Consider the following 26,806-nt stretch of genomic DNA (forward strand, 5'->3'; position numbering starts at 1 on the left):
TATTTATTTTTGAGACAGAGAGAGAGCATGAACGGGGGAGGGTCAGAGAGAGGGAGACACAGAATCTGAAACAGGCTCCAGGCTCCAAGCTGTCAGCAACAGAGCCCGACGTGGGACTCCAACTCACGGACTGTGAGATCATGACCTGAGCCAAAGTTGGCCGCTTAACCGACTGAGCCACCCAGGCGCCCACTTCATTACATTTTTAAAGTCTTGAGAGTGAAATTGTCTTTTATAGCAATTTTCCATTTTTTGGTAAGCTAAAATTTCTTTTAAACTGATATATTGGCTAATTATTAGCATTTAAGGAATGCTTTAAATGCTAGGCATTTTATTCAGTATTTAATTTCCATTGGAGCATTCTGGGATTAAACATCATTGTTTCCATTTTCCAAAATCAGAAATGGAAGTTAAAGAGATTGTTACTCACCCAAGGTCAGAGACAGGATGTGGAGAAGGCTGGAGTGAACTTGCATTGTTCTGATTTTAAAGCATGTCCTCTTAATTATTTCTTAAAACATTGAGGGAGAAAATTGAGCTACACAGAGCAAGTGATACAGATTGAAATGACTATTCCAATGTGGTATAAGAAAACAAATTTAAATATTTATTACCCTAAAATTGTGGATTGGTATTATCCACATGTATTTGGTATTTGGTACATGTATTTGGGTAACTATTTTCTCTTAAAAGATTTTAAATTTCAGCTGTGTGTTACACTTTGGTCTTTTACTTATGTATCCAGTAGATTATCATAAGATTTTTTGATGAATTCTTTAAAACTTTATGACAAATACATGGTATGTTTTTAATGTGGCTTGAAATGTGCTTAAAACTAATTTCTACTGTTTTTTCAAAATTAATAGTGGAAATAAAAATCTGAATGAGGACTATATAAACAATTATTTTTATTTACTTATGTATTTTTATTTTAGAGAGAGAGCACATGTATGTGCAAGTGAAGGAGAGGGGCAGAGGAGGAAAGAGAGAGAGAATCTTAAGCAGGCTGCACTTAGTGTTGAGCCTTTCATTAGTCTTGATCTCAGGAGCTTGAGATCATGACCTAAGGGGAAATCAAGAGTTGGGTACTTAACCAACTGAGCCACCCAGATGCCCCTAGATGAGGAATATTTAATAGAATTTTCCACCTTGTTTGCTTTTCAGATGTATTTTGTATATTTGTTCTTAGGAGGCATTAATTACATGTGCATGGTAATATTTTTGCTTTGAACTAAGTCTTTATGTGATTAAAATCCTTTTATTTTTTAAACTTAGATTATTTTTGTAGGTATTTGTCACCTATGGATCTGACTTAGTAATATTAAAAGGAATGTAATACTGTGTAAAAATTTTCTTATACTACATACTCTATTCTCTGAATACTCTGAATAAGAGCACTTGGTACTATGCAGACTTTTGCACTCTATTTGAAATACAAAAAGGAGGGTTGCATTTTGTGTATGATATCTTTAGATTAGGCACAAATCACTACCAGTGATTTACTTATTTCTGTTGAAAGTAAAGCATGTTTATCAGTTCTCTCTTAATTTGAGGAGAGCACAGAAATTCTGATATTATATGGCTAAAAGGACTTTAGGGCTTACCGTGCTTTTCATTACTATTTTGACTGGGTAACTTTAGGGAACCTGAATAATGAAATGTCAAGTAACATTAAGCAACGCTCATCAAAGTTGCATTTCTCCATTTATGTAAAAATAGCCCTGGAAATAAGTTCCTGGTAAAGATTTTTGGTTTTGGCAAGAAATATTTATTACTGAAAATAAAAAGTAAAAATATTTTTTATTTTTATTTAAAAAAATTTTCAAAATGTTTATTTTTGAGAGGGGGGGAGGGGGGGGGAGGGACAGAGGGAGGGAGACACAGAATCCTAAACAGGCTCCAGGCTCTGCACTGTCAGCACAGACCCTGATGTGGGGTTTGAACTCATGAACTGTGAGATCATAACCTGAGCTGAAGTCGGATGCTTAACTGACTGAGCCACCCTGGTGCCCCCAAAAAATATTTTTTATTTTTTATCTTAATTATTTAAATAAGAGGTATAAAGTATTTCTATCATATTACTGCTTCTTTGGAGTAAAGCTTATAATTGTTTCTGAATTTACAGTGGAATTTTTTTTTTTGTTAATATTTGTACAACTTCTTGTATTTTGTCCTTTGCTATAGTAAACAAAGGTTAAAGCTCAAATGTATAATATAACCAGTGATGTGACATAGAGTATATTTAATTTGACAGACCTAATTAGATATTGTAATATTTATCTATACTGTATTGATCAGAACCAAAGTAAATATTCCCTAGTGAATGCCCATACAGTTCAAACCTGTTTAGAATTTGTATAAATTGTTTATATTATTTTTTTATGAAGTGACTTTTCATTATTAGAAGAATAAATATTTATTAGGGCAGAATAGTTGCAAACATAATATTACCATCAATATTTTGTGTATAATTTTTTAAAAATTCTGGATTTTAAGATTTTTAACTTTGATTTTCAGGCATTCTTTTGTTTTTAAAAAATCACTATTTTTATTGTTTTTTTTTTTTAAATCACTATTAGAAGATAAAATTGTAGACTCCTTAAAAAATACTACCAGTAAACACTGCCCCTACCTGCAGCCAAGTTGTTAAGGGGGAAAAAAAAAAAAAAAAAAAAAAAAAAAAAAAAAAACATATATATATATATATATATATATATATATATATATACACACACATATTTTCTTAAATTCTTTGTGGCTGTACATTTTAAATACTACAGTTTTGCTTGTTTTTCAATCTTGATTGTATTATTTTTCTTTTTGGTTCTTTCAAATGCCTTTAATTCTTTGTCTGGTTTGCTGCAGATATTTATTCCTAGTTTCCAATTTGCTTGCTTTAAATTTTGATTGTTTTGTTTGCTCTAAGTTTAGAAATGTCTCCTCACCAGCTTTGATACTTCCATTTCCTTCCCTCCCTCCTTTGCGTACCTCTTCCTCCTTCCTTCTTCTGTGTGTATGTGTGAAAGAATTCTGTTTTTTTTTAAAGTTTATTTATTTTGAGAGAAAGAGTGCACTCACATGCACAGGGGAGGGGTAGAGAGAGAGGGAGAGAGAATCTCTAGCAGGCTCCATGCTCAGTGCAGAGCCTGATGCAGAGCTGGAGCTCAGGAACCATGAGGTCATGACCTGAGAGGAAATAAAGAGTTGGCACCCAGGCACCCTGGTTTTTTCTTCTTCTTTTTTTTTTTTTTTTTTTTTTTAGTATAAGTTTTTAGTAATATTTACACCTGACGTGGGTCTTAAACCTATAACCCTGAGATCAAGAGTTACACCTCTTGGGAAAAAAAAAAATGAGTTATACCTCTTGGGGCACCTGTATTGCTCAGTTGGTTAAGCGTCTGACTCTTGGTTTTGGCTCAGGTCATGATCTCATGGTTCATGAGTTTGATCCCTGCATCAGGGTTTGCTATGACAGCACAGATCCCGCTTGGGATTTTCTCTCCCCCCTTCCCCCCCCGCCCATTTCAAAATAAATAAATAAACTTTAAAAAAATAAGAGTTACATGTTTCTGACTGAGCTAGCCAGGTGCCCTTAGAAGAGGTGTTTTTTGTTTTTGTTTTTGTTTTTTTAATAACTCAACTGGAACCCACCAGATATGGTATGAAATGAAAATATGTATGTTGCATATTTCCCCTTATATGGAGCTTTTCAACCTTAGTAGTTTTGGGCCAGAAATCAATTTGTTGTGAAGGGCTGTCCTGTGCATTGATGGGTACTTAGTGGTATCCCTCGCCCCTAACCATGAGATGCCAGTAGCATTGCCTGAGCCATAACCAAAAATGTCTCCAGACTTTGCCAGCTGTTGGGCAAATTCATCTTGGTTGAGAATCATTGCCCTAATATAGATTAGTTCTGAACTTGCATGTTATAAATCTAGTTATCCTGAGAGAAACTGAATTGGTAATTTAGCCCCAAAGCTTAAGTTTTCTGGGGCAAAGCTTGAGCTTAAGACCTCATGTTAGAAGCTTTTTACTGCGACAAGAGGGATTGAGTTCACACAAATTACAGTAAGACTGAAGTTTGTTGAATGCTATTTAGAACCTGTGGATCATGTGGTATTTTATCTATTTATATGATAAGTGAGATTTTCCAAGACATTTATTTATTAATTATTATTTAAAAACTTTTTAAATGTTTATTTATTTTTGAGAGAGAGAGAGAGAGTGTGTGGGCATGCATGAGCAGGGGAGGGGCAGAGAGAGAGGGAGACATAGAATCTGAGTTGTCAGCACAGAGCCTGACGTGGGGCTTGAACTCATGAGCCGTGAGATCGTGACCTGAGCTGAAATCAGATGCTTAACCGACTGAGCCACCCAGGAGCCCCTATTATTGTTTTTAGAGTAAGTGTTATGCCCATTGTGGGGCTTGAATTTATGACCCTGAGATCAAGAGTTGTACGCTCTACTGACTAAACCAGCCAGGTGCCCCAGATTTTCCAAGATTAAACCTCTATCCCCTGCCTATTGTGGTGGCTAATTATGTATTTGAATTCCCTGTATTGGCATTTTATACATAAACTTATGTGTTTGAGATGGTACATTTGTGGGTGCAAATTTTGGTCTTAATATCATTTAAATTGTGTTTAAATAATAAGTTATGAATAAATAATGAATACATTGTTTTAGTGAATAAATTATTTTAAGATAGTGAAGTTTTGTAAATCATCTGTTTCGGAGAACTGTTTTTGAGGACATTTTTTAGGCTACTTTCAGATATTATTCCTGGATTATGAAGCTGTTGATTTTTTTTTTTAATCCCCTGAGTAATTTGTGTGTGTGTGTATGTGTGTGTGTGTGTTTAATAAAAATTTATCCATGTAAGTGAGATTTTTAGGCTTGCAACTCTGTTTATTTATTTATTTTTTTAGGCTTGGAACTTTATAGCCTAACGAAGAACCAGCCTAGTGTTGTAGGTTCTCACATGCCTCTGGGCCTCTGTGTCTGGCCCCAACTCTGCAGCATCTCTTTCTAGAGTGTTGAATTGACAAATCTCTTTGTGTATTCTGTAATCTCTTGTGGCTCCAATTTATTTTTCATTGCTCATCCTGATAGGCTTCGTTGAGGTATTTAATCTTTTGAGATGTTTTAGAAGTGGATAGCTGGGTGAGCTAATCAACCATACAAGTGCTACTGTTTTTCATTGGTTAGTTAAATAATCATAACTTAAGTCTTTGGGGTTAGGATGGCTCTTTATATATTGGCAAAAATATCCCCAAAGATCTAAGATGAATTTATTTTGAATTTTACTGACATTAGGAGGATATGGTTTATTTAGCTCTGATAAATGAGAAGTTAGTGTTTTTGGTTGTAGTTTGATTATTTGAAAAAATTAAAAATAGAATGCTACTTTAACATGTATAAAAAGAACTTTCACAACAAACTAATTTTTAAGCAATAAGTGAATTTATTGGAAAAGATGTGAACTGTTGAAATGGAAGTTTGACTTTTGAGTAGAGACTTTGTTAAAGTGGATAAAATATTTGAAAGTCAACTCTGTAATTCTGCAAGATGGCACAAATAATTTAGAGTATACAACATAATTTAAAGAGGCATTCATTGTATTGCTGACATTCACTGGAACATATTTTTTTGCCCATATACTTCATGACTTACTACTATAGTATTTTGAAAAACATTGTGTATGTTTATATGTGTGTTATTATATACAAGAATATTACTAAGGAAGCTTAACAATTTTCATGTCCAAATATAGGCATTATAATTAAGTAGATGGCTAAGAGCAGGTAGAACTATTAACTGAGTAAATAAATAGCCAAGAACTTGAAAAACAGAGCATTTGGAAGTCAGGAACATTTCTTGTTTCATATGACTTGTACTATAGAATTTGTGGTTTTTAAGATAGTGAAGTGATGTTGGAAGATTGATATTAACCTTTTTGTATCGAGTTTAGTCTTGGTAATAACTAAATTCTGGAATTCTATTGGAGTAGGGTGGATGGAATTTACTGTGTTTTAATGATCCCTTCAGGATTGAAACATGTCCCGGTTGGTTCTAACTGGCTCTACTACTTACTAGGTGAAAGGTTTTGATGTGTACGGGGGGTCATAACCTCAGATACCCTCCTGTATCACCTTGGAATGAAGCCCTAACCAGAAAAGTTCTCATTATAATAAGGAACACTGTTGCATAATGGGGGATCTGCCACACCAACATTCTGTAAATCCAGTATATTGAGATACCAACATTAGTAACATATTTTCTGATTGTAGAAACTGTTGATTTTAGGAGGTTTAGAAAATACAGAGAGAATAAAGAAGAAGAAAAAAGATCTGTAAACTCCAGAGTGATTATTTTGATGTATTTCAGGTCTTAAAAAATAAATATATTTCACAGATTTGGTTTATAGTTTACATGTAGCTTGGTCTCTTGCCTTATTCATTTGAAATTTCATTGTTCATATTTTCCTAAACTGTATCGTCTCTAATTGAGTCTTATTCCCTTGTATGGTTTTACTGTATTTGATTTAACTAGTCACCTGTTGTTTGACATGATTGCCTAAGGTTTTTGTGTGTATTTTTATGATTAAAATTTTGCTCTTCAAGCTACATAATTTGGATTTTTAATAGAAAAATAAGAAAATTGCAAATAATGCAAATGAGAGGGAAAACTTACCCAAAGTTATTACCCGTCATTGTGATATGTATCTTTGCAAACTTTTTTTTGAGGTATATAAACCAATGTGTGTGTGTTTTATACAAAAGGGAAATTGTATATTTGAAACTTTTTTATCTTGATGGTAGTATTGTGAATATGTGTCATTTTGTTCTGTTTCTTTTTAATACAGTAGCCTTATTATTCTGGCTGTAGTATTAATTAGTTTTTTTAAAAGTCAGGTATTTGGGCAATTTAGAAAGTGAAAGAAAATAAAAATCCAAGTTGTTTCACCACTCAGAAATAACTATTAACATTTTTGTTTATGGATTTCTATATTCAAATTTTTTAATCCTCCCCCCCCCCCCTTTTTTTCCTTTTTGGAAAAAATAAGATTGTATGATACATGCCACTTAATAATATACCTTTCATTTATCACGAACATCTTTCTAGGACTACGTTACCATTATCCTCACTGATGTCAGAATTACTAGACTCTTGCTCTTTATAGCATTACAAAAGACAGATTATATTTGTACATAGTTGTCCTGTTATTTATTCGAATTGACATACAGGAAAATGGACTTTTTTGGATGTGTGCAATTCTATTAATTTTGTAGTGACCATCTCTTCTCCCTCCTGTGGCAACCAGCTGTTCTTCATAGATTTATCTTTTTGAAAATTTCGTATAATTGGTTTGTACAATATGTAACCTTTTGAAATTGGCCTGATTTAATGTAATGCTCTTAAGATTTGTTCAAGTTACTGTATCAATAGTTCATTTTTGTTGCTGAGTAGTATTTCATTACATGACTATACCACGATTTTCTATCCATTTGTCCATTGAAGGGTGTTTGTTTTTCTTTTCCTGGTTTGTAGCACTTATGGATAGAGCTGCTATAAACATTTGTGTAGAGGTTTTTATGTGAACATGTATTTTACTTCTCCAGAGTATATGTAACTAGGAGTGGGATTGGTGAGTCATATGGAAATGTGTATGTTTAACTTTATAAGAAACTGCCAAACTCTTTACCGGTGTCTGTACTTTTTTTTTTTTTTTTGGTATTGCTACCAGCAATATTCTAGATTTCCATTGGCTTCACATCCTTTTTAGAATTTTTTATTTTAGCCATTGTGATAAATATTTTTTACTTATCTCATTGTGTACAGTTGGGAGAGTTCATCATTAAATATTTGGTAGAATTTGCCAGGAAAACCATCTGGGTCTGGAGATTTCTTTTTCTAGAGTGTTTCCAACTACAAACTTAAAAAATTTTAAAAGTAGTTATTCAGATTATCTGAAACTACCAAAGCACCAAAACTTTGAGGCTTAATGTTTTTAAAATAAAAAAAAAAATTTAATATTTATTCAGTTTTTGAGAGATGGAGATAGAGCATGAGCGGGGAAGGGGCAGAGAGAGACGGAGACACAGAATCTGAAGCAGGCTCCAGACTCTGAGTTGTCAGCACAGAGCCCAACACGGGGCTCAGACTCAAAAATGGTGAGATCATGACCTGAGTCGGAGTTGACCCTTAACTGACTGAGATACCCAGGAGCCCCAAAACTTTCAGGTTTTCTACATGTGTATGTTGCTTACAGTTTTCCTTATTATTATTGTTTTTAATGAGTATAAATCTTTAGTGATGGTGTCTCTTTTTATTCTTGATAATGGTAATTTGGGTCTTCTCTTTTTTTTTTTCTTAATCATTCTTCCTAGAAATTTATTAATTTTATTGACCTTTTAAAATGATCAATTTTGGTTTCATTGATTTTTCCCTATTTTTCTATTTTCTCTGTTTTTATTTCCTGTTTCCTTTAGTTGTACATTTTATGATTTCAGATTTTATGTTTTCTCCTAGCCTATGAATTATACTTAGAATTTTTTTAGGTATTTGCCTTAAAGTTTGCTATATATATTTATAACCGGTCTGAGTTCACCTTTATTTATTTATTTTTTAAAGTTTATTTATTTTGAGAGAGAGACAGGGACAGAACGAGAGAGAGAGAGAGAGAGAGAGAGAGAGAGAGAGAGAGAGAGAGAGAAAGAGAGAAAGAATCCCAAGCAGGCTTTGTGCTGATAACACAGAGCCTGACATGGGCTTGATCCCACAAACCATGAGATCATGACCTGAGCCAGAATCAAGGATCGGTTACTTAACCAACTGAGCCACCCAGGCACCCCCTGAGTTCACCTTCAAATAGCACTGCACAACTTCACATGTAATGCAAATACCATAGAGTATTCCTAACTCTTCCTTTGTCCTTTATGAAGTTGCTGTCACTTATATTAGCCTATCGATGTGCAATAATCAGTAAATTATTATTTTAAACAGTTATCTTTTAGATTAGTTAAGAGTAAGAAAAAAGCACTTTGTTTACTTCCATTTATTCCTTTTCCTTCACTCTTTTTATTAAGAAAAAATATTTAATAATGGTTGATATGCAGTGTTATATTAGTTTCAGGTGCATGACATAGTGATTTGGCAATTCTATATATTATGCAGTTCTCACAGTGGTAAGTGTAGTAGCCATCTGTCACCATACAATGTTATTACAATATTACTACTATATTTTTCATCTCTGTAACATATTTATTTTATAACTGGGGGTTTGTACCTCTTATTCCCCTCGCCTGTTTTGCCCATCTCCCATCTCTCTCCCCTCTGGCAGCTGGCAATTCTCTGTATTTACAGTCTTTCTGGATTTTTCTTTTTTTTTTAAAAGATCCACAAATAAGTGAAATCATTGGTATTTGTGTTTCTTTGACTTATCTCCATTTTAGCATAATTCCAGGTCTATCCCTGTTAATGTAAATGGAAAGATCTTATTCTTTTTTTTATGGCTGAGTAACACGCCGTTATCTATCTCTTTGTTTATACACATATGCATATACGTATATACACACACACACACCACATCTTCTTTATCCATTCATCTATCAATGGACACAGGTTGCTTCCATATCTTGGCTATTGTAAATAATGCTGTAATGAACACGGGCTGCGTATGTCTTTTTGAGTGCTTTTGCTTTCTTTGAGTAAATATTCAATAGTGAAATTACTAGATCGTATATTGTTTCTATTTTTAATTTTTTGAGGAACCTCAAACTGTTCTTTTTTACAGTATCACCAATTTACAATCCCACCAGAAGTGCATGAGGATTTTTTTCTCCATATCCTCATCAACATTTGGTATTTCTTGTCTTTTTGATTCTAGCTGCTCTAATGAGAGGTTATAACACATTTTTTTTTAACACTGTGGTTTTGATTTATATTTCCTTCATATTTTGTTATTTTGAGCATTTTTTTCCTGTGTCAGTTGGCCATCTGTATGACTTTATAAAAATGTCTCTTTAGGTGTTCTGTCCATTTTCAAAACTGGATTATTTGTTTTTTTGGTGTTGAGTTGTAAGAGTTGTTTATATATTTTGGCTGTTAACCCTCTTGTTGGATAAATCATGTGCAAATACCTCTTCTCATCCAGGAGGTTGCATTTTCATTTTGTTGATGGCTTCCTTTGCTGTGCAGAACCTTTTTACTTTGGTAGTCCAAATAGTTTATTTTTTATTTCCCTTGCCTGAGGAGACCTACCCATAAATATGTTATCAGGGCCAGTGTTAAAGAGACTACTGCCTTTTTTTTTTTTTTTTTTTTAAAGGAATATTCTGGTTTCAGTTCTCATATTTAAGTGTTTAAACCACTTTGAGTTATTTTTCTACATTGTAAGAAAGCGGTCGAGTTTTATTCTTTTGTGTGTAGCAGTCCATTTTTCCCAACAGCATTTATAGAAGAGACTCTTTGCTCCACTGTACTTTCTTGCCGCATTTTTGTAGATTAATTCATCATATTTCATCATTTTGTAGATTAATTCATTATTATAACTTTTCCATTTGTGTCATCTGTAGTTTCTTTTCTTCAGTGTCTTATAATTATCACATTATAGGTTAGTCACCTTCTTGGTTAAATTTATTCCTAGGTATTCTATTCTTTTTGGTGTAATTGTAAATGGGATTGTTTTCTTGATTTCTCTTTCTGCTGTTTTGTTTTTAGTATATAGAAATGCAGCCAATTTCTGGATATTTATTTTGTGTCCTGCAACTTTACTGAATTCAGTTTTTCTCAAGTCTTTTTGGTGGAATCTTTAGAGTTTTCCATATATAGGGTTATGTCAACTGGAAATAGTGACAGTTTTACTTCTTCCGTACCCATTTGATACCTTTCTTTTATTCCTTTTTCTTGCTTGATTGCTATAGCTAGGATTTCCAGTACTGTTTTGAATAAAAGTGGCAAGAGTAGGTACCTTTGTCTTGTTCCTAATCTTAAAGGAAAAGCTCTCAGTTTTCACCATTGAGTATGACATTAGCTATGGGTTCATTATATATGGCTTTTTTATGTTGAAGTGTGTTCCCTCCAGACCCATTTTGTTGAGAGTTTTTATCATGAATGGATGTTGAATTTTGTCAGATGCTTTTTCTGCATCTATTGAGATGGTCATATGGGATTTTATCTTTTATTTTGTTGATGTGATGTGTCATATTGATTGATATTTGGATACTGGACCATCCTTGCATCTCTGGAATAAATCCCATTTGATCATGGTGAATGATTCTTCTAATGTATTGTTAAGTGAAATTTGCTAATATTTTGTTGAGTATATCTGCCTCTGTTTTCATCAGATATAATTAACCCATAGTTTTCTTTTCTCATAGTGTTATTGGTTCTAGTATTAGGGTAGTGCTGTAAGCTTTCCTTCATTTTTTTTTTAATAGTTTGAGAAGAATAGGTATTAACTCTTCTTTAAATGTTTGGTAGAATTCAACTGTGAAGGCATCTGGTCTTGGACTTTTGTTTATTGGGAGTTTTTTTGATTACCAATTTAATTTTATTGTCATCAGTCTGTTCAGATTTTCCATTTTTTCCTGATTCAATATTGGAAGAATGTATGTGTGTAGATATTTATGCATATCTTCTAAGTCGGCCAATTTGTTGGCATATAAATTTCTGTAGTAGTCTTTTATAAATCTGTGGTCTTGGTTGTTACTTCTTTCATTTCTGGTTTTATTTACTTGAGTTCTCTTTTTTTCTTGATGAGTTTGGCCAAAGGTTTATCAATTTTGCTTATCTTTCAAAAAGCAGCTCTTGGATTCATTGATCTTTTTTATTTTTTTAAAAATATCTGTATCATTTATTTCTGCTCTGATTTGTTATTTTCTTTTTTCCTTTTAACTTTGAGCTTTGTTTGTACTTTTTCTACTTCCTTTAGATATAAAATTAAAGTATTTACTTCAGATTTTTCTTGTTTCTTAAGGTTGACCTTTATCTCTGTAAACTTCCTTCTAAGAATTCTAAGTTGGAAGGTTTTTTCTTTTAATACTTTAGTGTTCTCCACTCTTTTTTTCCCTAGGTTTATATATTTATTTTTGAGTGAGAGAGAAAGCAAGAGTGGAGGAAATCAGAGAGAGAGGGGAGAGAGAGAATCCTGAGCAGGTTCCACACTGTTAGTGCGGAACCTGATGCGGGGCTCAAACCCACAAACCATGAGATCATGACATAAGTCGAAGTTGGACACTTAACTTGACTGAGCAACCCAGGTGCCCCTACTCCACTCTCTTTTCAGTCTGCTATAGTTCTTATCCTTGTTCTTCTATACGTAAGTTTTTTTTTTTTTTCTTATGGCTTCTTTCAAGAATTTGTGTTTGGTTTTCTGCGTTTGCATATGGTATGCTTAGGTGTAGATTTTCCCACATTTATCCTGCTTTGTATTGTCTGAACTTCCCATGTATGTGGTTTGGTGTATGATAATAATTTTGGAAAATTCTCCATTATCTTTCTTTTCTAGCACTCCAGTTATGCATATATTTTATCTTTTGAAATTGTTGCACACTTCTTGGATTTCTGTTCTATTTTGTTTTATTTTTTTATTAAAAATTTTTTAATGTTTATTCTTGAGAGAGAGAGAGAGAGTGCATGAGCATGCATGTACTAGTTGGAGAGGGGCAGAGAGAGAGACACAGAGTCCAACGCAGGCTCCGGCCTCTGAGCTGTCAGCACAGAGCCCAAGGTGGGGCTCGAACTCAGGAACCGCAAAATCATGACCTGAGCCGAAGTCAGATGCTCAACTGACTGAGCCACCCAGGCGCCCCATTGTTTTATTTTTTTATATTATTTTTTTCTCTTTACATTTTGGTTTGGGAAGTTTCAAATGACATATTTTCAAGTTTGCTGGTTCCATCCTTGGTGGTGTCTAGTCTGGTGATGAGCCCACCAATGGCATCCTCTATCATTTTTGTTTTGTTTTGTTTACTTTCCCAGCTTTTATTTATGTTTTGTGCTTTAAAACACTTGGAGATTTATGTTTTTGCTTAGATTTTAGACCAAAAGTACTATCTGTAGTGAAGGAAGGTGTAGGGTGGGTAATTCTCCTCATCATATTTCTAGAAGAAATGAAGAGATGGGTAAGAATTATATTTGAGTTTTATTTTAGGAAATACTCTTTTTCGTAGGCTATAACTAACTAGGATCTGTAACAGTATGAAGAGCGTACTATAAAAAGGAGAAATATGGCACAAAAACAGACACATAGACCAATGGAATAGAATAGAAACCCCAGAACTAGACCCACAAACGTATGGCCAACTCATCTTTGACAAAGCAGGAAAGAACATCCAATGGAAAAAGGACAGTCTCTTTAACAAATGGTGCTGGGAGAACTGGACAGCAACATGCAGAAGGTTGAAACTAGACCACTTTCTCACACCATTCACAAAAATAAACTCAAAATGGATAAAGGACCTGAATGTGAGACAGGAAACCATCAAAACCTTAGAGGAGAAAGCAGGAAAAGACCTCTCTGACCTCAGCCGTAGCAGTCTCTTACTCGACACATCCCCAAAGGCAAGGGAATTAAAAGCAAAAGTGAATTACTGGGACCTTATGAAGATAAAAAGCTTCTGCACAGCAAAGGAAACAACCAACAAAACTAAAAGGCAACCAACGGAATGGGAAAAGATATTTGCAAATGACATATCGGACAAAGGGCTAGTATCCAAAATCTATAAAGAGCTCACCAAACTCCACACCCGAAAAACAAATAACCCAGTGAAGAAATGGGCAGAAAACATGAATAGACACTTCTCTAAAGAAGACATCTGGATGGCCAACAGGCACATGAAAAGATGTTCAACGTCGCTCCTTATCAGGGAAATACAAATCAAAACCACACTCAGATTATCACCTCACGCCAGTCAGAGTGGCCAAAATGAACAAATCAGGAGACTATAGATGCTGGAGAGGATGTGGAGAAACGGGAACCCTCTTGCACTGTTGGTGGGAATGCAAATTGGTGCAGCCGCTCTGGAAAGCAGTGTGGAGGTTCCTCAGAAAATTAAAAATAGACCTATCCTATGACCCAGCAATAGCACTGCTAGGAATTTATCCAAGGGATATAGGAGTACTGATGCATAGGGGCACTTGTACCCCAATGTTTATAACAGCACTCTCAACAATAGCCAAATTATGGAAAGAGCCTAAATGTCCATCAACTGATGAATGGATAAAAAAATTGTGGTTTATATACACAATGGAATACTACGTGGCAATGAGAAAAAATGAAATATGGCCTTTTGTAGCAACGTGGATGGAACTGGAGAGTGTGATGCTAAGTGAAATAAGCCATACAGAGAAAGACAGATACCATATGGTTTCACTCTTATGTGGATCCTGAGAAACGTAACAGAAGCCCATGGGGGAGGGGAAGGAAAAAAAAAAAAAAAAGAGGTTAGAGTGGGAGAGAGCCAAAGCATAAGAGACTGTTAAAAACTGAGAACAAACTGAGGGTTGATGGGGGGTGGGAGGGAGGGGAGGGTGGGTGATGGGTATTGAGGAGGGCACCTTTTGGGATGAGCACTGGGTGTTGTATGGAAACCAATTTGACAATAAATTTCATATATTAAAAAAATAAATAAATAAAATAAAAAATCAAGAAAAAATAAAAAGGAGAAATATACAGAGCACACCACTGTATCTATGTGCAACACAATAAAATTCATCACAATTCTTACCACTCTCGTAATTATCTCATAACTTGAGAAGTGACACAATAAATCAGTGATTAGACAAAGGTTACAATGTACTGTGACGTAGCACAGAGCTATGTTTAGTCCACAAATTTTTTTCATTTACATTTGCTGGGAAAAAAACCCTGGCCTTTTAATTACACTGATGAGGTTTATTTTGTTTCAAAATTTTTACATATTTCAAAATGGTGTATAAAACTGTGCCTGTCCAATGGTGATGGTAGGCTTTTTAATTTTCTTTTCTTCTCTTTTCTGTTTTTAATTTGTCACTTGTGTTACTGAGAATACTTTGTATGTTGTAAACACTGTTCTGCTTTTCTCAAGCTTTCTTTAGCTTTAGCTCCTGTAAATATTCCCCACAATTCTTTGTGTTCCAGTTCCTTTTTTTTTCTCTTTTTGTCTTTCATCTTCGGAGCTAGTAAGGTTGTTGAAAAGCATTTTTATGTCCATTAGGGTTTTCAGCATGTTGTATACGAATGCTACAGTTGTCGAATTCCAGTGTTCATTGGAGATTTTTTACAAACTGCAAAATGCAATTGTCAGCATTTTGTTAATATTTTCCTCAAACTAAGAATGTATTCATTATTACAGCAGTATGGTACCCTTTCTCCAACCTAAAACTGGGAACTGGGTACATACTTGGATATCTGCTTACAAAGGGCTCTTCACTTCTTTTGAACTGTGTTGGTTCAGTGACATCTAAGATTTCTTCAGTTTCTTCTAAAAACATCACCTCTTGGGGCGCCTGGGTGGCGCAGTCGGTTAAGCGTCCGACTTCAGCCAGGTCACGATCTCGCGGTCCGTGAGTTCGAGCCCCGCGTCAGGCTCTGGGCTGATGGCTCGGAGCCTGGAGCCTGTTTCCGATTCTGTGTCTCCCTCTCTCTCTGCCCCTCCCCCGTTCATGCTCTGTCTCTCTCTATCCCAAAAATAAATAAAAAACGTTGGAAAAAAAAAAAAATTAAAAAAAAAAAAAAAAAAAAAACATCACCTCTTTCCGACTGCATGCTTTTGGCCAGAATTTCAGCAGTCCTATAATCACTGGTTATGTTAGTGTTGTATCTTTTCTTCAGAAAGTATACAACACAGTAGGCTAGCTGAGTATGAGACAAAGCTAATCCTTTTGCAGTGTGGTTAAGAATAAGAGCCATCATTAGAAATATGTTCTGTTTTCAGTGGTAATCGCCTAAAGCCATTGATAATACTACTAAATTTTTAAGGAGTTCAGCAACACCCTTGAAATGTGTATCATACATAAACCTGAGGAAAATGTTAATTTGTTTTCTTATGAATGCTCATAATCCAAGAAATTTCCGATAAATTCAGTGTAGAACAGTCTTCAGAAGTCCTATTCTGTTAGGTATCTTCACTGTTGAAAAGCTCAGGAACTGTTTTACAAATTTCTGGCCAGTACATCACTTTGTAATGCTAGGCTAGAACTCCAAAAATCTTAAGGCAGACACCAGTTGTATGTGAAGCCAAGAGGCCTCAAGTTCATCCTTTTCTGGATCAAAATCTAGATTATCACTTGGAGGAAGAGTATAGAAGATGTTAGCGGTGATCATTTTTACTTTTGTCACAATACACTGATTCAACAAATTACTTCACAGTTAGTTGAAACATACTCCATCAGTTCATTCAGTGTTGCTCTTTTAATTTTGTTGATCTTCAAGGCTGAAACAGAGCCCATGAAATCAAACAATACAACACCGATGCAGCTCTGACAGAAAGCTCTCGTTCATTGGAGGTGGCATCTTTGAGTTGGGGCAAGGAGTGCCCCTCTGCCTGTTGCCCTTGCTGTGGAGCTGTCAGGAGCCCTGGGAGCACTTATGCCTCTGTGCTGTGCATACCATTTCAGGATAAAGCTGACTGCTTTCTCTGAGGCCTAGATGGCAGTGCCAGCAGCTTCCATTAGTGGTGATTACCAGGACATTTCCACGGCCCTGGTGCTTAGGAGGGCTACTTGCACAGAACGGGCAGTGGCAGAGGGAAGAGGTGGGGAGAGGTACAGAGAGCTTGTGTCCCTTTGTCCGGTCCCCTTCCCCCAATACAATTCTCTCCTGGGCATTGGGGACCTTCTTTTTGCTGCCTGTCAACCCCTCAGGGCCATATCTCAGTGCTGGAAGTTTCCGGTCCCTGCTTCTCACAGAGCTCCAGGGGCTGAAGGAGGCAAGGATAGGGGAGAAGAGGTTTGAAAAAGTTGCTGATCCTGGGCATGGAGGTCCAGTGGAAGGGAGCCTGAAGTTCAGGAAACTGAGGCAAGGGCTCAGGGGTGTGGATGCTGAGCATGCCACTTGTCCCTTCAGTTTAGGTTGCCAGCCCGCTGGCCAGCATCTCAGTGGCTGCTGCCAGTGTATCCTACCTATCCTACCTTTGCTTGGAACTTCCTGCTTATGGGTTGCCATTGTGGATCCCCTCCAAGACACCACAGTTGCCATGGTGCCCACTTTTCCCTTGTAGCACTGACCCCTCATTTCCTGGAGCAGTGACATGCTACCTGGCATCCTTTATTTCTGTTAGTGATTTTTAGTTTTTTCATTTCCTTTTGATTTTAGAATTTCCGTCTGCTTACTTTTCCCATCTGTTCTTGCTTCTTGTCCCCCCCCCCCTTCCCCCCATTATCATCCTTAACATTACTAATCATAGTTATTTTAAATTCCCTATTTGATTCCAAAAGAAGTGTTATATTTGAGTCTGGCTCTGATGCTTGCTTTGTCTTTGTTTTTTCTTGCCTTTTAAAAGCATGATGTATAATTTTTTGTTGAAAGTTTGACATTATATGTTAGGAAATAGGAACTGAGATAAACAGATCATTAGTGTGAGATTTTAAATTAATCTGTCCTAGAGTTGTATTGTGTTTAATATTTGCTGTAGGTATAGGTACCAGAGGCTTATTTCTTTAGTGTCCATTTTTGTCTCCCTGGCTGTCTTTGTGCTTTCCTAACAACTCCTCAGATGGAATCTGCACCAGGCAGTAACTCTTTCAGCAGTAATTAACTTACTGTATTGGAGCCCCCCTGGTGTGGTGGTAAGGTGTAGAGGAGAGAAAGCATCCTATAATCTTATAATTAAGTCTCATACTTTTTGTGGGTTTGTGGCCTGGGACTGTGATCTTGATAGGTCTTTCTTAGGTCCCTCCCTCATCCCTCCTGTGAGACAGAAAGGTTAAGAGGGGACCAGAATCAGAGACATGACCTTTCCACAGGTGGATAAAGTCTTTTCTGTGGAGATTAAGTCTTTGTTAGGGTGAATGCTCTGTTTTCTGTTTCACACTGACTTCTTTGACCTTCCTTGCTGGAAGCACAAGGAGATCTTTATGGGCTCTTCACTCTAAGAATCTGGTGATGTTCCTGGAAGTAAACCCCACAAAAATGGGTGACTCCCCTAAGACTGTGGTTCCCAGAAGTTTTCTCAAAAATACCATTTTTTTTTTTTTTTTTTATACTTTTATTTATTTTTGGGACAGAGAGAGACAGAGCATGAACGGGGGAGGGGCAAAGAGAGAGGGAGACACAGAATCGGAAACAGGCTCCAGGCTCCGAGCCATCAGCCCAGCGCCTGACGCGGGGCTCAGAGCCTGACGCGGGGCTCGAACTCACGGACCGCGAGATCGTGACCTGGCTGAAGTCGGACGCTTAACCGACTGCGCCACCCAGGCGCCCCTCAAAAATACCATTTAAGTCCGTTGACTGATGAATGGATAAAAAGATGCACACACACACACACATACATACAATGGAATATTACTTGGCGATCAAAAAAAAAATGAAATTTTGCCATTTACAACAATGTGGATGGAACTGGGATGTGTTATGCTAAGTGAAATAAATCATAGAAAGACAAGTAGATGACTTTACTCATGTGGAATTTAACATACAAAACATGAACAAAAGAGAAGGAAAGCAAAATAATGTAACAATAGAGAGGGAGAATACAGAGAATACAGAGACTCTAAAATACAGAACAAACTGATGGTTGCTGGTGGGGTGTTGGGGGGGGCATTAAGGAGGACACTTGTTAGGATGAGCACTGGGTGTTGTATGTATGTAATGAATCACTAAAATTTATTCCTGATATTATTATACTATATGTTAACTAACTTGGATTTAAATTTTAAAAATAAATGGGGCGCCTGGGTGGCGCAGTCGGTTAAGCGTCCGACTTCAGCCAGGTCACGATCTCGCGGTCTGTGAGTTCGAGCCCCGCGTCGGGCTCTGGGCTGATGGCTCGGAGCCTGGAGCCTGTTTCCGATTCTGTGTCTCCCTCTCTCTCTGCCCCTCCCCCGTTCATGCTCTGTCTCTCTCTGTCCCAAAAATAAAATTAAAAACGTTGAAAAAAAAAAAAAATTAAAAAAAAAAAAAATAAATAAATAAATAAAAAATAAAGCAGGGGAAAAATACCATTTAAGTGTTTGTAGTGGATTAACTTTTTGCCTCCAAAATGATATGTCCAGGTTCTAAGCCCTGGTACAATAATGTGGCATTATTTGACAATGAAGTCTTTGCAGACATAACTAAGGATCTTAAGGTTGTATGGTCTTGGATTTAGGATTGACCATAAATCCAGTGAGTGGTGTTCTTATTAAGAGTTAGAGGAGGGAGATTTGAGACACACAGAAGGGCAAGGTCATGTGCAGATGGAGGCAGAGGTTGGAATTATGCAAGCTAAGGAATGCCAGAGATTTCTGGCAGCCTCCAGAAGCCAAGACACAAGTGTGAAGCAATTCTTTTTCTGAGTCTTCAGAAAGATCCAACCCTGTTGATAACTTGATTTTGTACTCTGGCCTCCAGAGCTAGAAATGTGAAAGAATAAACTTCTATTGTTTTAAGTCACCTAGCTTGTGATTGTTATGACAGCCCTGGGAAACTCATATAATGTTCCTATCAGTTTATGGTTCCAGTTGTTTGTGTGAGGTGATCCAGTAGTTCTTGGCGTTGCCTCTCCATATCTTGAGCCGGCAGTTTGCCTTGTGTCCTCAGTTCTATGGTGGGACCAAGAAAAGCCACTGACTTTCAGTTTGCTTAGCTTTTTTCTGGTTGTAAGGGTGGGAGTGATACCATCCAAGTTTTTCACATGTTGGAGCCGAAACTGCAAGTCCACTATTTTTTGTTTGGCATTTTATACTTATTATCTTAGTGATTACCACGTGCATTATTAGGTTTTAAAAATGTAGTTAATTAATACACAGTCTGTTCCTCATTCCTTCTTGCTCTGAAATACCTCCTAGAACTTTTTGTCTCCTGCTTAGTTCCTGACTGTTCCTGACTGTTCCTTAGATTTGTTGCACGGTTGCTATCTTAGCACTTTTCTTACTCTCTGGGATTGGCTCCACTATTTCTTGGATTTCATGTCTTCTTCTCTTTTGTTTCCTTTTTTTTTTTTTTTTTTTTTTTTTTTAATTTTATTGGATAACATCATGTAAGGTTATATGTAGGAGTTAATTTCCTTTTCCCTGCCTGTGTGAAAATGTAACACCCTTGTCTGCTGATTTGGCTGACCGTGGGATTCATTTTCCTTTAATACTTAAGTGGCCTTGCCTTTTTATTTTTCCTGTAGAATCTGGTGTCCTTAATGAGAAGTCTTCTGATGATTCTCATTCTTTTGTAGACTAACTCTGTTTCCTTTCAGACACCCTTCTAGGATATTTTTTATCTTTGTTATGAAATTTCGTTTAGATGTGAGTACTTACTTTTTGTTATTGTGCTGGATTTTCACAAATCTCTTTATTTTTGCAGATTTGTTTCGTTTAAGCTTTGGAGTATTTTCTTGTATTATTTCATTGTCAGTTCTCTATTTTCTGTCTTTTTTTCTAGAACTGTTATTTGGATGTTGAATTGTCTGGATTGATCATCTGTCTTTTATTTTTTATATTTTCCTTATGTCTTTTTGCTTCACCTTTTCTGGAAAACTTCCTTGGATTTTGTCTTCACTTCTCCAAAAGAAAAAAAAAAAAAATTAATGGGGCATCTGGGTGGCTCAGTCCATTGAGCATCCAACTCTTGGTTTCAGCTCAGGTCATGATCTCAGGGTTCCTGAGTTTGAGCCCCGCATGCATTGGGCTCTGTGCTGACAGTGTGAAGCCTGCTTGGGATTCTATCTCCCTTGTTCTCTGCCCCTCCCCCACTTGCTCTCTTTCTCTCTCAAAAATAAAAAAATACACTTAAAAATTAATGAGACATGCTGAAAGACACAAATTTCCAAACCTTTTTTATTTCCTCATTTTTTTTCATAGCATTTGGTGCTGACTTTATGAACTTTGTTACATCTCTTGAGGATACAAACTTGTACATGTTTAAATTTTTTTATTTTGAAATGATAAGTTGTAGAAATAAGTACAGTACAAAAAATTTCTCCCTGACTGATGCCTTTATCCTGAATATTTTAGTGTGTATTTTCTACAAACCAGGATCTACTTAATCACAATCCAACCATAGACTTAAATAGTTAACATTTATTTATATATGTATGGACTCTGGTTTCTTTATTCAACTGGATATGTTCTGTTACTGTCATTGTTTATTCTGATGCTCAGATTGTCCTGGTTTGGCCAATAAGAGCCTTTTTGATATTCTTTCTGTCCTTTGGCATCACCTTATCTTTCTTTAACTTCCTTGCTTTGTGGCACAATACTGTACTTCTGGCTTATCTTGTACTTTTCCTGCTTCAGAGGCGGAATTGCCTGTCTTCCCAAGGATTCCTAGTTCTTTTTAAGAGAAAGTGGTGTTTACAGGATCTGTGCATTAGGTTGCGCATTGCTATTGGACTTTGCTGGTTTTTTAAGAGGACAGCTGGTGTGTTTATGTGTATGTGTTTCATGTGTGTGTTTGTGTATTGGAAACCATAAGTACATGGTGATATTTCTCATTTAGCATTACAGGATTGAACCTAGCTTTTTCTCCCTTATGTTTGCAATTCCCTTCTCTGAGATAGAGAAACTTGACTTCCATTATCCTTAATATATTTACTTATTTAATCAGTCCCCTGGATTTAGCCAGTGTTCATCCCTGCTGTCACTCTTCACCCTCACCCTTGCATGGACACCCTGTTCTGCTTGGGCTGTTAGTCTTCATTTTAGGTTGCTTTACCCTTCTACACCTCTGCATGGAAATCTGCCCTCCCGCCCCCCATCTCCAATACCATTTGGCCTTTGATATCCCTCACCAAACTACTCCTCAGCTTGGATGCCCTCTCCACTGTGCTTGGGCTCTGATACACCTTGTCAAGTTGCCTTTGTATAGATGCCCTCCTCACCTTGCTTTAGAGTGCTGATATGCTATACTAGGAAAATCCCCTTATGTGGATGCTCTCCTTACCATATTCTGGCCCTGCCTCTACCCCTACCCCAGTTTTGGATACCTTTTACTTTTTTACATTTTTTGGTCTTTGATTCTCATACCAGACACCCCCCACCCAGGCTTTTCCCCCTTTCTCCCACTGTACTCTTCTATACCTAATGACTTTAGGACTAAATTGTTTTGGAGAGTTGAAAGGGGGGAGGTGGGTATATGTTTCATCCAGGAGTAATTTTTCATTTTATTATGGTTTTTCACAATTAACTATTATTTGTTCATATTTATGAATAAATAATAAATAACAAGCTGGGGGGACTATTTATGTAGGTAGGACTTACAGCTTTAGTTTAGAATTATCAGGCAGGGAGCTGAGCTTTGCTGTGGAGACCTAAATTCTGGGAATCAGTAGTCCTTTCTCTAAGAATGAGCATTCATCTATAGGAGCTTTACTAGTTTCCCCAAACTGTATGTGTGTGGGAGGGGGGGGTGGGGGAGCAGCCACGGACGGAGTTGGAGGATGGAGATTAATCCTTTAGTTTTTGGTCTTCAGAGAAAAATGCCTGCCTACTTAGCATTATTGTCTTAGAGCTTTTGTTGTTGACAGTGGGTGTTAGCTCTTCCATGTAAAGATAATTCCCTATTTTCATTTCTGCGTTTCTCATGAGCTTTCCTTTTCTGAATTTTTAGCCTTTATGGGATTCTGCAGGGCAGTGTGGTATCTCAGTTATAGTTTCCTGAAGTTCTCTGGAAAGTTTCTGTTCGTGGCTTTGTTAGTTATGGATCCATTTTCATAAGTTTGAAAAATTTCTTTCTGGCTTTCTTCTCAGGTTGGGATGTTTTCAGCTGTAAATAGAAATCCCATCTGAAATTTACTTAACAGTTGGGGCACCTGGGTGGTTCAGTCAGTTGAGCATCCCACTTGGGCTCAGGTCATGATCTCATCGTTCGTGGGTTCGAGCCCCTCGTCAGGCTCTGTGCTGACAGTTCTTAGGGAGCCTGCTTCGGATTCTGTAACTCCCACTCTCCCTGCCCCTCCCCTGCTCGTGCTCTGTCTCTCTCTCTCAAAAAAAAAATTAAATTAAAAAAAATTTTTCTTAACAGTTAAAAAAAACCCTGCTATAACAAGAAAACTAAAGGTGTTGTAGCATAGGGGTTGGTTAATTTGGCAGTTTGATTGTTCTAGCAAAGATCCAGGTCATTTTCTTTTTTTTTTTCTCTTTCATCCTAAACTTTTTCTTAAGAAGGGATTGAGACAATCTCTTGCTCTTTTTCTTGTCTTAAATAGTTATGGCAGTTTTGGGCATTACATTCTCATTGACGAACATCCAAAGTCTTCAGAAGGACTTATTTTTCCTTGTGTTTTGTTTTTAAGGTTGGATAAAACTTTCCCAGAACCCCTGCTCATATCTTACTGGTTAGAGTCCATCTGTCACATGTGTATTTGAAAAACAGTCTGTGTGTGTGTGTGTGTGTGTGTGTGTGTGAGAGAGAGAGAGAGAGAGAGAGAGAGAGAGAGAGAGAAATTAAATAAACTTATCTTTAGACCTTTGCCTCTTTGACCAGCAGCATTTGATACTGGGGCCTTTTCAGAATCTGCATTTAAGTAGGAGTCAACCAGATAATCTCTGCAAGTCAACAAGATGACTTGATTGTACATTAGTATTTGAAAAGTACTGGTCTAAACTAGTAAAGACTTAACCCCTGGGACTGAGAGAAACCTCATTTGTGAAAGTACAGGATCTCAAAATACCTGATCAAAATCAGGGTTCAATAAGAAGGGAAAAAGGAGGAGGGAATCAGTGTCTGCCCATAATCCTTCCCCCACCGCTTTTTTTTGGTTGTAGCTCTGTGTGTGTGTGTGTGTGCTTTTTAAAAATCGTAGTAGGAGAAAAAGATGAACAGAGGTATAGCTAGTCTATCATCTTGAATATGCAATCTGTTATAGCTTTTCTTGTATTGAACCCTGTAAAATATTAATAGTATGCATATATGATGTCCTGTAATCTAAAATTCTATACTTAAAGGTGGTAAAATAGATCCTTATTAATCTTTACTTAAGGGTGTATTCATTTTCTATTGTTTAGTAACAATATTGCCATAAACTTAGCAGCTTAAAACAATACACATCTATGATCTCACAATTTTTGTGTTTCAGTAAGTCTGGGAGTGACTAGGTACTCTGCAAGGCTGCCATCAAGGTGTTGGCCAGGTCTGGGTTCTCTACTGGGGGAGGATCTGCTTCCAAGCTCACCTGGTTGTTGGCATCATTTAGTTCTCTCTAGGCTCTGGGACTGATAGCCTCAGTTTTTTGCTGGCTGTTAGCCAGAGACCTTCATCAGTTTTTCCATAGGTCAGCTCATAGCAAAACAGCTTGCATCTTCAAAGCCAGCAAGGGTGAGAGATTCCTAGCAAGATAGACATTGTAATCTTACATCATTATATACAATCCATCATCTTTGTCATATTCTGTTGGTTAGAAGTCAGTCATAAGTCATGTCCACAGTCAAGGAGAGGGAATTGCACAAGGACACGAATATCAAGAGATTGGGCGGGTGTCATAGGGACCACTCTAGAGATTGTCTATTGCAAACAATGTATACATCTGACCATAAGAACACCTGATGATATGAATTATACATTGTATTCAGGCTTCTACTTAAAATTTGTACTGTACTTTATACTAAGGCATTTGAGAAATTTGCAGATGTAGCCAAATATTTAAAATCATTGAAGGAAGCCTTGATGCTATCTTTGTAATGTTGTCGTTAAACAGGTTCCTTAATTTTAAGTTTATTAATATGGTTAATTATATTTCATGAATTAAATTTTAGACGTTTATTTTTCTTTTTTTAGTTGACTATATCGTGGAGTATGACTATGATGCTGTACATGATGATGAATTAACTATTCGAGTTGGTGAAATCATCAGGAATGTGAAAAAACTGCAGGAGGAAGGATGGCTAGAAGGAGAATTAAATGGGAGAAGAGGAATGTTTCCTGATAATTTTGTTAAGGTAAGTACTCTCACCTAAATTTTTAGCTGTTGCCTCATAGGATTTGATCTTTAACTTTAAGAAATACATGTATTTTAAAAACTAAAATGTTGAAAGTGAATTTTTACTCTACAGTTGTTTGGTGCCTTGGTGGATAATAACACTATGTGTATGTATGTGCACATGTGTTTATGTATGTATATATGTATCTACCTGTCTTTTTATAAAAATAAATAGTACTTTGTGTTAGGGTAGCACTTTGTAATTTACAAGGTAGTTTTGCTGTGTACATTCTCATTTGAGCCTTCGAGCCTTATAAAGTAAGTAGGGTGGGTGATGACCCCATTTTTAAATATGGTGACATTACAGATGAGAGGTTAAATGGTTTACCCAATGTTGGCTAGCTAAGATCGAGAATCTGAACTGAAATCCAGGATCATTTACTTAAGTCTAATTGTATCTTGTTGATTTTGCAGCCCCTTTGCAAATATCTTAGGTTCCTATTTTAAGTGTCAGCCCTGCAGCAGTTATTGATCAAAGTAGGAGTGTTTCCAACTAACTACCAAATATCCCTTTGTTAGTGAATATTCAGTCACTTCCCCCAGGGAACAATCAAGATTCTTAAGTCTTTTGCAGACAGAGTTCTCACTAGTTTAGGGAAGGAAAAAAAAAAGTAAAGAATATCTGTATATTTATGCTTCACTTCTAATTGCCTTGGTACCTCTATTAGTTTTCTTATGCTTACTTACTACTGGCCTCTTTAGATTGATTCTGAGTTCTTCTGGGAAGGCTAGAATGTGTCTCATTTTTTTTGTCCACCTTATATAGTAATTGTTACGAATACCTGCACACTGTGGATATTTAGATAATATTTGTTCCCTGAATAGATTTGTATTCAGTTGTGGTTTTACGTCTAAATATGAACTCATACTGTAATGCTAATTGATTTCAGAGAAGGTGAACTAACTATATGCTACCTAAATACATTTTATCTCTTGAAACAACTGAGAAAGGCTATAGTAGGGATTTGAACTTGTAATAGGGGAAGATTGCTTTTGTTTTTATTTTTTTGTTTAATAAATTGACTTATTTCTTATAACCTAAAATGGAGTGTAATGCAGATACCTTGGTAATTGAATAGAATAAATGGATTTAAATATGGTCAAGTTCTAGATTTGTCCCTTGCTGGTCATTTGATGTAGTTCAAACCACATAATTTATCTGTTTTCTTATCCTTAAAATGGCATATTTATAGTCACTATATGGTAAGCCATGACATTGCTCTCTCACCTCTCTCTCTTTCTCTGTGTCTCTTTAAAAAAAGGAAAGTGGCTTTTTTTTTTTTTTTTTAATTAAAAACATTTTTTTTAATTTACATCAAAGTTAGCATATAGTGTAACAATGATTTCAGGAGTAGATTCCTTAGTGCCCCTTACCCGTTTAGCCCATCCCCCCTTCCCTCATTCCCCCTTCCCTCAACAGAGTAAGCCTCTGTTTGTTCTCCATATTGAAGAGTCTGTTATGTTTTGTCCCGCTCCCTATTTTTATATTATTTTTGCTTCCCTTCCCTTGTGTTCATCTGTTCTGTGTCTTAAAGTCCTCACATGAGTGAAGTCATATGATATTTGTCTTTCTCCAACTGATTAATTTTGCTTAGCATAATACCCTTTAGTTCCATCCACGTAGTTGCAAATGGCAAGATTTCATTGTTTTTGGTTGCTGAGTAATACTCCATTGTGTGCGTGTGTGTGTGTGTGTGTGTGTGTGTGTGTGTGTG

The 26,806-nt window shown here is 36.4% G+C and overlaps 1 protein-coding gene and 1 pseudogene across 1 annotated transcript in view; one reads left to right on the forward strand and one right to left on the reverse strand.

Annotated features, from left to right (window-relative positions):
• Window positions 1–26,806, forward strand: part of CD2AP (CD2 associated protein) — a 141,241-nt gene that overhangs the window by 13,348 nt on the left and 101,087 nt on the right. The window contains exon 2 of the mRNA XM_060615687.3: window positions 24,890–25,050. Within this exon, the coding sequence (XP_060471670.1) occupies window positions 24,890–25,050 (161 nt within the window). The remainder of the gene's footprint in view (window positions 1–24,889; window positions 25,051–26,806) is intronic.
• Window positions 14,637–16,744, reverse strand: LOC132667161 (serine/threonine-protein phosphatase 2A 56 kDa regulatory subunit alpha isoform-like; annotated as a pseudogene).

Source organism: Panthera onca, chromosome B2 (genome assembly GCF_046562875.1).
Source record: "Panthera onca isolate mPanOnc1 chromosome B2, mPanOnc1 haplotype 2, whole genome shotgun sequence".
NCBI classification, from domain to species: Eukaryota; Metazoa; Chordata; class Mammalia; order Carnivora; family Felidae; genus Panthera; species Panthera onca.